This window comes from Mobula hypostoma, chromosome 6, assembly GCF_963921235.1.
Source record: "Mobula hypostoma chromosome 6, sMobHyp1.1, whole genome shotgun sequence".
NCBI classification, from domain to species: Eukaryota; Metazoa; Chordata; class Chondrichthyes; order Myliobatiformes; family Myliobatidae; genus Mobula; species Mobula hypostoma.
In genome coordinates, this window is record NC_086102.1 from 43,758,208 (window position 1) to 43,770,613 (window position 12,406).

General features: G+C 38.7%; 1 protein-coding gene across 1 annotated transcript in view; it reads right to left on the bottom strand.

Moving 5' to 3' along the window:
- man1a2 (mannosidase, alpha, class 1A, member 2) overlaps nucleotides 1–11,418 on the bottom strand; it is a 128,721-nt gene extending 117,303 nt beyond the window's left edge. Inside the window, exon 1 of the mRNA XM_063050720.1 lies at nucleotides 10,525–11,418. Coding sequence (XP_062906790.1) covers nucleotides 10,525–10,865 — 341 coding nt within the window. The 5' untranslated portion in view covers nucleotides 10,866–11,418. The remainder of the gene's footprint in view (nucleotides 1–10,524) is intronic.
- Nucleotides 11,419–12,406: the final 988 nt, after the last annotated feature.

Consider the following 12,406-nt stretch of genomic DNA (forward strand, 5'->3'; position numbering starts at 1 on the left):
TAATGACCATACTGTAGCACCCTGATAAAAGCCAACTGATAGTGGCTGCCATTGGCAAAACAACAAAGTGTGCCTTGGAGCCAATGACTTTGTGCAGGTTTCTTTGAGGTCATATAGACAACACAAGACTCAATATTTATCTCATGGGTGGACTCAGGTATTAAAACTGCAGCACAAGTACTCACTTTCAAAGAACATTGGAGCATGTGAAGGCCATTCAATCCTTGATCCTGATTCAGTATTCAATAAGACCGCAGTTGATCTTCATCACTATACTAAACTTCTTAATCACATAACCCTCAATGTCCTCAGTTTACAAAGATCAAATTATTTTTGATTTTTTTTTTTAAGTTGGCAAAGCCTCAACACATTTTTATGGGATGAGTTCTTTTTGGTTCCAAATCAAAATGGTATAAAAAGAACAATTTGTCAAAAAACCCTAAGTGCAAGCACAATTGGTAATTCTTTTTCATAATAACAATGGCAGAAAATCAGGAGCCATGAGCTCTTGTTGCTACTGCAGAATAAATCATATTGTAATTTGAAGTAACTGCACGGGCGGTGTTAAATGTAGAAATAAGGGAGCTGCTGCCAGGCAACACAAATTGCATTTCTTATTTTTTATAACATCAGATACTTGAGTAATTCAGCTGTTATTTGTCTTCTATTGGTAGGATGACGAAGGATGTATTGGAAGTTTTATATAATGTAACTGTAATGAATAATACAAGTTGCTACAACATGGTTAACACCACAGATTAAGCCTAAGTAACTGAAGTTCATCGTATCATCATCACTGAGGCCTGGCATGATCGTTCTGCCAGAAAGCTAAACGCAGCTGGTCATGGTAGAGCTGACAATGCCTTGGGAAGACCGGACTAAGGAGGCATTTGAGCATAAGGACAAATACCAGGAGCTGGTAGAGCAGTACCAGAGACGGGTGAATGTCACATTGTGAGGCTATACAGGTGGGGTGTGGAGGTTTTGCTGGCAGCTCACTTTACAGAACCTACTCTCTCCTTGAAATAACTGGCTATAAAGAGCCATCAGAACCGTCACAGAGGCTGATGAGCACACCTCCAGTTGGCTATGGATCAAGAGGTGTGACCTGTGGACCAATGCTCTGGTACACAACTGTGGCTGGGTCACCTGCACAAAGGTATCTGATGTTTAAAGACCTGAAGCACTGATATGCTGTGTCCCAGCATTATAGTATAAAAAAGTGTTGATTTCAATTCTTGCTTCAACAGTGCAAATGCAAATCAAACAGTAAAAGATTTAAAAATACAAAGTTCCCTTTGATCATATTTTCCCTCATAATTATCTAGCAGTTTTATAGAATATCCTCCTGCCACAAAATTACGGCTATTTAATTCCTTGTTATAATCCTGAACAATTGTATCCATCTATTTCTCTCCCGCCCAACACCACACACAAAGAAACACATAATTGTAGCACATAAGTAATTAAATCTGATACATATTAATGCACTGAGACCCACTTACCTTTGGTCATGTATTACAAAGAAACCGATCAGCAATATGAGACATTCACAAACAGGCATTGCAATGTAAAATACAAAAGCCAAGTTTGATTAAAAAAGGGAAATGTTGCTGTTTGTTTTTTTCTTTATTTTACTTTAATTTCCTCTATTACATGATCCTTTTTATTTTAAAAAAAATTATCCAAATTTATACAAAACATTTAAAAACAGTTCAAAGCTTTTGACAAGGTGTCAAAAGAGTGATTCATTCAATAAATAGGGCCTCTAGTTCTACCATCCAAGCCTAATCTCAACTAGTGTCTTCCATTTCATAGGACAATTACAGCAATGAACATTTGAAATATCAATTCCTACGATATCACGTAAAGTTCAGAAAAAGAAATCTGAAACAGAAAGATCAAATGGTAACTATATTTGTAAATAATCTACCACTGCTTCAATGAAAACAAATAGTGTACTCAGAAAAGCAACGAAAAAGGTATTGAACATCGTGTTAGTAAGACAGAAACTATATATTATGAACACCTTTTAATAAGATATGCAATAGTTTTTCAAAATTTGCTTAGATCAGACAACAGGGATTACTGTGCCACATAGTCCCCAATCTCAAGATTCTTATTTATAGTATAAAGTCCATACGCTAACTTTTAGAGCTCCTATGAAGTTTTTAGTTAGGGTACATGCAAGCAGGCTTTTTCCAATGAAGTTGGGTGAGAGGGTGAAATGATTAAGGGGACACGATGGGAAACTTCTTCACTCAGAGGGTGGTGAATGTGGGTTCAATTTCAACATTTTAGAGAAATCTGGGCACGTACATCGATGGAAGGAGTATGGAGGAATATGCACTGGGTTCAGGTCATGGGACCAAGCAGAATAATAGTTCAGCATGGATTAGATGGGGCAAAGAGCCCGTTTCTGTGCTGTAGTGCGCAACGACTGTATGCAGCCAATATGTTTGTTGATCCAGGGCTCTGCATTGATTTAGACTCAAAATTTTAGAGTATTAAAGAAAACAAAAACCAATTTGACACTCCTAAACCAAAATTTGATACTTAACTATTTTATTAGCCTAGCAACAAACCCTTTCAGAGTATTTTAATGTATTTTAGGATCCCAAAATATCAATAAGGGTGTGCTGCCTGAAACAGTTTGTTATTCTTTTATTTCATATACTCAAATGTAGTTAAGTTCTTTTCATTGATGTATTAAGGTCTTACACAGGTCACGGGAGTTTGACAAAAGCAGTGAATACTAAGATCTTCTCACAATAACAGCCACAAACCCACAGTCAAAGGATGAATCAAAGAATGTATATTTAAAGGCAGGTCACAAAAATTAGGTTACATGTGTCACATTCTACTGAATTTTTGGGAGAGAATGCAATATGTAGGTCCAAAGCCACCAGGCTTTAAAATACATCTTAGATAACCTTCATAAAATGTTCATTAGAATCTAATTTTTAAATATGAAGTAAATTGCATTTTATAAGGAATAAAATGAGAAAAATTAGTTTCATTTAAAGCAAGTACCCAAGATAAATCTCAGAAGTGAAAATAAAGATTTACCAAGAATTTGTTAGAATGAATGGGGATGATTGTGAGAAGGAATTATGAAATCTGACATTTCAAGTAAGTTGAACAAATTTAAATGTAACTGAACATAATTTGCTGTATGAAGAATAGAAACAGACCCTTCAGCCCATCACAATTATGCTGACCAATAAAGAACCATCCACATTAATCCAATTTACCAGCACTGGTTCTGCAGTACTGACAATTCAAATGGTTTTCTAGATATTTAATTGTTTTTAACATGCCTCCTGCTCTTTCTGTAGGCTACCAAAAATACTTCCTCCATGAAGATCACAACCTTGTTGTTGGGTTTGGAGGCTTGCATGCCTCAATGACCCAAAGAGCTATGTTGGCTAGAGTAAGGGCTTTATGCCTTGGCTCTTAGTAGGGTCACCCATGCCAAAGAGGTCAAAGGTCAGAGGCCAGACTAAAAGCAAGTCCACTGGTCCTCCAGGTTCGGGAGTTCAGCTCAGGGCTAACAACCCTGACTGGTAAAACAACAGAAAACCCATACCCTTTATTTTTTTTGTGTGTGCAAGTACCTATCCATACATCTTTTAAGTGTTCTAGCTGTACCTGCCCACACCACCATCTCTAGTCACTTTAATGGAAACAGCTGAACACCAGAAATAACAATACTGATAAGATATAAATTAACGTATTAAATTTGTTGATAATTTATGCTGAACAGCAAGCTTCCCATCTCAAAGTGATCTGATGTACACTGTAGATTGAATCACTGCCTCGCTCACATACATACAGATAATCTCTAAGAAAATAAGCAGTCATTCATTTTGAAGAAAGAATTATATAAAAGGTTTAAATGAAGAAACGCTGAAGAAAGCTGCAGGACAATGGGATTTTTTACATGAAACAGAAAGCTAGCATACAGATACAGCATCAAAACAGGATAGCTACTGGAATTCTGACTTTGCAGTACAGAACAATATTTTTTACTGGAGGCATTCCAGGTAAGGTCCGCAAGGATGCTCTAAGGTATGAGGGATTGTCCAATGAGAAAAAGTTCAGTAACATGAGAATTAATAAGACTCAGAGGAAGTCTAGCAGAGTAAATTCTGGGAAAATGTTTCCCCTCATGGGAGAGTCCAAGTTCAAAGAGTATAGTTTCAGAACAAGGGAATTCCAATTATGATGAAAGGGAGCAGCAAGAGTTTCTTCTCTTAGGTAATTAACAATGTTTTTACTTCCCTGCACAGGACAAGTGTGGTGGCTGAATCCTGGAATATATTGAAAGCTGAAAAAGATAGTTTTTTGTTTTAAATCACTATGGGAATTAAGAATTAGGGTGATAGGGCAAGAAACAGCCATTATCATATTGAATGGCAGAGCAGCTTAAGGCTAAATGGCCTGTTCCTAGTTATTCCTAGTTCTTAGTCAGATGCTAAATGCATTTCATTGGCTTTGTATTTGTACTCGGCACAATGACAATAAAGTTGAATCTAATCTAATCTAATTTTTTTATTATGGGTTTGATAGTCATCCACTAACTTATGGTAAAGCCATCAGCCACCAAACATCCAGAATCTGAAATTTTGTTTCTAAATCCTTGTAAAAATTCAGTTATTTGACCACTCTTCTTCAATGGTTACATGGTCTGTCAACCATATCCCAACCATAAATTTTCGATCAACAAAAGATCAGTATTTTTTTTCTGGAAGGATGAACACTAGTTGATTTTGGAAAACTCATCCACCCAACCCAAAGTTATTATCAGTACTCAAGCACACCAAAGTATTGCCTAAATAAAGAGCACCATGCAAGTTCTGAAAGCAAGGGTGAATCATTTGGAACCATGCTCATCTTGAAGTACAGAATAAATAGCCCAACTTGTTTCCTCCTGAGATATTCCTGACCTAATCACAAAGTTCCTCTTTTGATTCATGATATCAAGAAACTGCTGAAAACATTGCATATTACCAAGACTGCGGAGACAACATTGTGACTATAGCAGTAAAGACCTCCATGTCAGAACCAGTCACATTTTGTTACAACAGTTACAAAATTGAGTTACCCTACATTTGGAAAACTGCCAAAATATACCTCATGCACGAAATGCAGGAAACATTATCTGGGTTACTTTATCACAAAGCTAACCCTGGGTCAGAGAAACAATGAAAAGCATTCTCTCAGTGCTGTCAAATTGCACTTGCTCTACAACAATCTGCTTACTGATGCACAGAGTGGGTTTCGTCAAGACGAAAATTACAGAATTGATGTTCAAGTTCTGCAGATTTGTGGAAATCCACAGTAATACACATAAAATACTGGAGAAATTCAGCAGGTCAGGCAAACAGGAACTTCTGGTGGCCAACGATTTTAGTTCCAATCCCAATTCACATTCCAACATGTCAATCCATAGCCTCCTCTGCTGCCACGATGAGGCCACTCTCAGTTTGGAGAAGCAACACTCATTCTACCCAGGTAGCCTCTAACTTGATGGCATGGACATCAGTTACTTTTAACTTCTAACTTCTAGTAATTTCTCCCTCTCTTCCTCTTTTTCCATTCCCCATTCTGGCTGTCTTCTTACTTTTCTCATGCGCCTATCAAATCCAGATGCCCCTCCTGCTTCTCTTTCTCCCATGGTCCAATCTCCTCTCTAAACAGTTTCTTTCTTCAGCCCTTTACCTTTTCCACCCATCTCCCAGATTCTCACTTCATTCAACCCCTCCTGCATTCACCTGGTTTCACCTATCACTTATCCTAGGAGCTTGTACTCCTTCCACTTCTCCCACCTTTTTATAGATAGATAGATAGACATACTTTATTGATCCCGAGGGAAATTGGGTTTCGTTACAGTTGCACCAACCAAGAATAGAGTATAAATATAGCAATATAAAACCATAAATAATTAAATTATTATTATTATTCTAGCTTCTTCCCCTTTCTTTTACAGTTCTGATGAAAAATCATGGCCTGAAATGTCAACTCTTTAATCCGTTCCCTATATGCTATCTGACCCACTGAGTTCAGCCAGCATTGAGTGTGTTAAATTTAACTAGGCAACATCACAATTGAAACAGGAGTTAGTCATTTATTATCTATGTGTTGAAATATAAAACGTCAGTAGAAGGACATTCTCCTGGAAACACTCTCCTTGAGGCTTGCTGTGTGAATAAAGACTTTTACATTTTCCAGTTATAACTCAGGTTTAGTCAGTCACAATACCACATTTTGGGTTTGGAACAGACATAAAGAACAAAGTCTAGAGATTTCAAATTAGTTGTCAGGGATAAATACAGCTAGAACATAGGACTGCATACAGAATGCAGTGATGAGCAAAGCAGAAAACACCAGGGAAAAGTTGCACCCTAACAGTAATACCCTGCACTAGTGTGGAGGAAGAACAAGGTCTGGGACATTGATATTGAAAACATGGGGCCATATCTTATTGATTCCCTTTGAAATTACCAACGTTCACCCTATCAAAATAAAATCCCAAGCCACATGTGATGAGAGTCAAGCCTTACTAAGACTGTCAGCATGAAACTATCAACCTTAACATGAAGAATGGAACATTATTTTTTTTTTAAATGACAGCCAAGAAAATATATTCAAAGACTTTTAAATTACACAGTTAAAATATGCTGGTGGACAGCAAGCAATAAGGAAGGTAAATAGTCTAATAGTTTTCATTGCAAAGGAACTGCAGATTAAGGAAAAACAGCTTCAATTATACTTGGCTCTAGAATACCTCTACCTGGAGTACTATGAGCAATTTTGCTCTTTGCCAAAGATATACTTGTCTTGAGAGAATCTGAGAGGCCAGATTGAGGAAAGGTTATGCAGAATGAATCTATATTTATTGCCATTTAAGAGTACAAAAGGAAACCCGAATGAAACACAAACATGTGAATGAGCTTTTTAAAATAAGCTGTTTTTGCTGGCTGCAATGTCATGAATTAGTGGACAGTTTTGGGAACAAATAATCAGGAAATACATTTTCAGTAAGTGCACATCTTTGGAAGGCTGAGATAACACGGTTACTAGGTATATTCAAAATCAAGATCTGTTCATTTCTGACAGTAAATAAATCAAGGAATTTGGGACTGGAAAAAGAAATTAATGCTAAAAAGCTGGTATGATCTTACTGAATGGAAAAGTAAACTCAAGATGGGATAATTTATCATACTTTCTTGTAACACAGGAAGCTAATCAGCCTGGAGTCTACGCCAGCTCTCAAAACAATCCCATTAAATCTCATTTCCCTCTTACTTTCCTGCAACCTATTCTCTCCAACATGTGCATTGACAGCTCCCACCACCCACCTACAGTAGAGTAATTTACAGTAGCCAATTAACCTACATATAAAATGTGGGAGGAGAAAGGAACTGCTAGACAAAACTGTTTTAGTCACCGAGAGAATACTGTACGCTACTCAGAATCAAACCGGGCTTCTGGAGCAGCTGCACCATTGCACCACTTGTCCTATTTCTTATATCTCCGTATCAAAATGGGGATTCTGGATTGTATACACTGAGTACAAAATCAATAACGGAAATTATTTTTCCAACACATTTAATGGACCAGAAAAATGCAGCATGCAGTGTACAAAACCACCGCAGAAAGCTAGAGCTTTAGAAATTACATAATGGACAATCACTAGACGTGTATCAAGAATAACAGCCAACTGGCTTTGCTGGTTGAACTCATAGAAACATAGAAAACCTAGAGAACAATACAGGTCCTTCAGCCCACAATGCTGTACCAAACATGTAGTTACTTTAGAAATTATCTAGGGTTACCCATAGCCCTCCATTTTTCTAAGCTCCATGTACTGATCCAAGATTCTCTTAAAAGACCCTGTTGTATTCGCCTCTACCACCGTCGCCGGCAGCCTATTCCACACACTCACCACTCTCTGTGTAAGGACATCTCCTCTGTACCTACTTCCAAGCACCTTAAAACTATGCCCTCGTGTGGTAGCCATAACTCATGTTTTTCAATTACAAATACTGCACTCAAGCAAAAATACTAAAGTCAAGAACAAACTGGGCTAACTCCAGTACACTACCAATAAAATGGTAAGCTTATCAGATTATTATTTTACACTGCATATTATTAAAAAAAGATGAAAAGGCCAAGTTTTCTGATACATGCCCTTTCTGGTGTTTTGACCCACATTTAACAACCATCATCAAAGCTTGCATATTGGTATCCATTTAATTGTTTAAAACATGAAAAATCTTTTTGTAATATTTAAAAAAAATAAAACCAAAGTAGCTGAAAAAAACAAAGTAACCAAAAAAAATTTTGGGAAAGTCGACCATGAAACACAAAAGTCACAAGGACATTTTTAAATAACCATATTTTATTATTAGAATAGGAGGTTAAAATTGGATCAAATAGATGTCTTGTAGATGGTGAAAGGTTTTGAGGACACAGCTGCAGTATATTAATGTAGAAATATTACTATATAACTTATTGAATGCTCCGCAGAAAATGGCCATTGATGCAAACATTAGCGTTTAAAATAAAAAAAGGCAATTACATTAGAAAAGAAATTAAGAACTGGGACTGTCAGGTAGATGGCCCAAATTATAATACTAACAGGCAAATCAGCTACCTTTGGAGAATTGTTTTGTATACTCTTTATTACTGATGGATCATTAAGGCAAATACTAATAGAACTGATTCACATTTACTTTTCGGTTAGACATAAAACCAATACTTGCATAGTTATAACAGAGCTGGAAGAATAATGCTACATTTTGCAACAATGATGAAAAAGTGGTATGGATTCAGAGGACTAAGTCACCAAGTGCCCTTCCATAGGAAGAGAACAAAATAGGCAAACAATGAAAGTCGTCACTCAACTATCTTTATAAAATCACTTCCCATGCACAAAACCACATTTCAACCAAAAACTCCCAAGCACAAGTTATGAAAACTTATCAACTTCATTTGCAGTGACTCAGAATGGTCAAAAGAAGAAAGACAGGAAAGAAATCAAATAGTTCATTAAGTATATCTCTCAGTAACAATGTACCAATAATTTATAACAGTTATTCAAAAGATCAATTCTGGAACAAGTCATGAAATCAAAGAATGAATGTGGGAGCAAAATTGTCTAGTAAATAGCACTTTCAAAACAAATTATTCCAATTACTGAAACTATCAAATAAGTATGAAATGCAGTATCCATCAGCACGTGTCAACTGTAACAATAGTTAACATGTTACAAAGCTATTTTTAGATAAAGCTTAAAAATGGCACTTAGGTCAGGAGAGGTTTTACAAAGCTTTTTAAGACACTTAAACTAAGACTGTCAATTATGTTTTTCATAAATCAGAATGTAATTCTCATTCTTAAAACCAACATTTATCGAGCATTAAAACACTGCAAAAAGTGAATTTCACTATTTTTCACAAATCAATGCTTTCTATGGCATTTGAAAAGTTTTTACGACGCAACAAATTTAAACTAAGTATTAGTCTACAAAGACCTCCCAAATAGTGATATCTTGATTTTACAGTCACATGTATGAAAATGAAAAAAATAGCGTCGGCTTTTTCAAAGGAGTCAGCAACTTTTAGCGTCAGTAAACAGGTACAATGGTTTTCAGTCTGAATAATGTAACTTTTTCCCGTGTAATAAAAATCTCTCTAGATCTGTTCATTTGTGATAAAACCTACAGCAATACAAATAACTCAGCCCTATATAAACGGGTTCGCACTGCACCAGTATTCTTTCTCCCATTTATTACACAGATTTCAATGCTTTTTCACTGCCGTACCTTTATAGCATGTCGTTGTTAACAATAGCGAGCAGTGGGTGTCAATGGGGGAACATGTTGGCAAAATTCTGAAATCCTCATTAAACATATAGTACCAACTTATCTTGAAGACTATGCCCATCCTGAAACAACCAAGTGCTGTGTGATCAACTCAGTCCATATTTTCGGTAAGTAATGGACACAGTGGGGAGAATTAACTCCTCCTGTGCCAATGAGTAATAAGGAGAAAAACAAAGATTACAGTTGTATTTTAACGACTTACATTCCAGGTCCGGTGCATACGAAATCATACTCTCACCTCTGTCAACATGCATGCAAACTAGGTCATTCTTATCGATCAATATGGTCATCTTTCATATTTCTTCCAATAGTTTGAGCAACGCGCCAACAGTGTGAGTGCGTGTGGCTGAAAGGTTGTGTCAAGATCAGCCATTCATTAATTACCTCGTTCAATATATGACTTCTACTTAGAATCACAACTTTTAACCAAAGCTATTAAAATCCTCGTGTTTCTGTTCCTCTCTATTTCATAACTGTGGTCCCTTATTAATACAGTCCTGTGTAAAATGAATTAAAACTACCCAGACGATGGCTTGCAAATGTAATAACCTCTTTGTTAGCCCAAAAACAAAAGTGGAGCAGGAGGAATCCCCCTACCCCTTAGGCCCAGCCTCTTGCGCCAGCCCCAGTACCTGTGTCGGTGCCGATGCTCCTCCCCGCCTCCATGCACCATAACTCCGCCGCCGCCTTGTGGTCCGGCGCTGCCGTCCCGTCCCGCCGACCTGTCCTGTTCAATGTGCGGGATAAGCACGTCCTCCAGCCCCAGGTCGAAGCGCCTGTGCTTGGAGGAGTCGGGAAGGAAGAAAATGGCCCCGAAGCACAGGGTGATGAAGGCGCTGAGGATGAGCAGAAGGATGAATTTCTCCGATAGCCGCAGGGTGGCTCTGTGATGCGGGTAAAAAGACACAGATGAACCGGGACTCAGAGCCGCCAACCGGCGACTCGATAGCGGCAACAGCGCCGGGCTCGACATCCCGCTCCAACCGCCGGGGTACAGGAGGCCTGATGTCAGCCGAGGAAAGCAGGCTCTCTCGGTATTTTACATCCGCCGAATGCACAGCTCAGGGACGCCGGTACCACCTCAATACCGCCGCCGGGCGACCAACACTGAGCCGTCGGCCCAATACCCGCCGACCGACCGCGCTCATGGAGGTAGCTCAGGTAGACTTGCACTGCGCCTGCGCTGCTCGGCGCAGCAGCAGTAAGGGGCGGGGCCTGCGATCCTGGCCCACCTCCCTCTCCGTCGGCAACCAACCCGCTACGGGCCACTGCGCAAGCGCACCACCTTATCATCCAGGTTCGGTGCGCTTGGCTTTGTTGGAAACTCTCCCACAGTGAAGTGCTTGTTCCTTGGGATCACATTCAAACGTGCGAGCTTTCGTTGCGGATCAGGTTGTACATTGCCAGTTGTGGCACAACAGAAATTCCCCGTCGTCAAGGATGACATAACAAACATATCTGAATGCTAAATGGCAAAGAAATGCTGTAAAATATAAGTTGAACCGGTACTGCTGAAAACCAGAACCTGAAGCAGAAAACACCAGTAAACATTTGCAGGAGACACGTCATGGCTGAAGAGATTACTGCGATGTGGTCCTCCCCGTAGCTTTATCACGAATGTTCCTTGTCTCTATAGATAAAGACCGACCTGCTGAGAATTTCCGAGAAACCAAAGAAGCCAATTCTTACGTCCTTTAAAAATTCCTTTAAACAACATGCATCCCTTGGGCTCCATCTTTCCCGTAACATGTTATTGTATACGTTTTGCGTGTATGATGCTTGTTTTGGATTGATGAGTAATAAAAAAAAGAATGCATTTTGTGGGCTGGTAACCATAAATGACGTGGTATGTAATGAGTGCATTGTATACAGTAACTAGTTCATGCATGTCTAACTAGCGCCAGAGATGTTCAATGAAGAAAATATGGTTGCGTGTATGATTGACGTATGAAATTTGAATTTGCCACATAGGACTGATGGACAAGAGATAGAAGCGACTGCAGATGCTGAAATCAAGCCACGCACACGTTTTGTTGCTGGCCTCTCCACTCACACAGAACATACACGAGCTCTATTCTGATTCTAGTCTTCTCTTCCTGTATTTCTCTGTCACCAAGTCATACAGCATGGAAGAAGACCCTCTTGCCCATCTGATCCATACCTACTACGATGACCCATGTCCTATTTGCTAGCGCTTGGCCCAGAACTTTTCCAGTCCAAATGCCTTACAAAAGTCTTTATTATACCCGCCTGAACCACTTCCTCTTTTAGCTGATAACATATAGATGCCATTCTTTGTGCAAAAAAAATGTTGCCCCTAAGTTGCTCTTAAATCTTTCCCATATCACCTTAAACCCATTAGTACTGTTCAAAAGAGTGTCTCCAACTCAGGGCATAGGTTAGTAACTAATATCCATTACACATCCACTGACACCACAAGTATGTTGATTATACGTCCTCCTACCTGCCTTTCAGTGGGGATTCCATTCCTCTAAGTACTCCATGTCCATCACA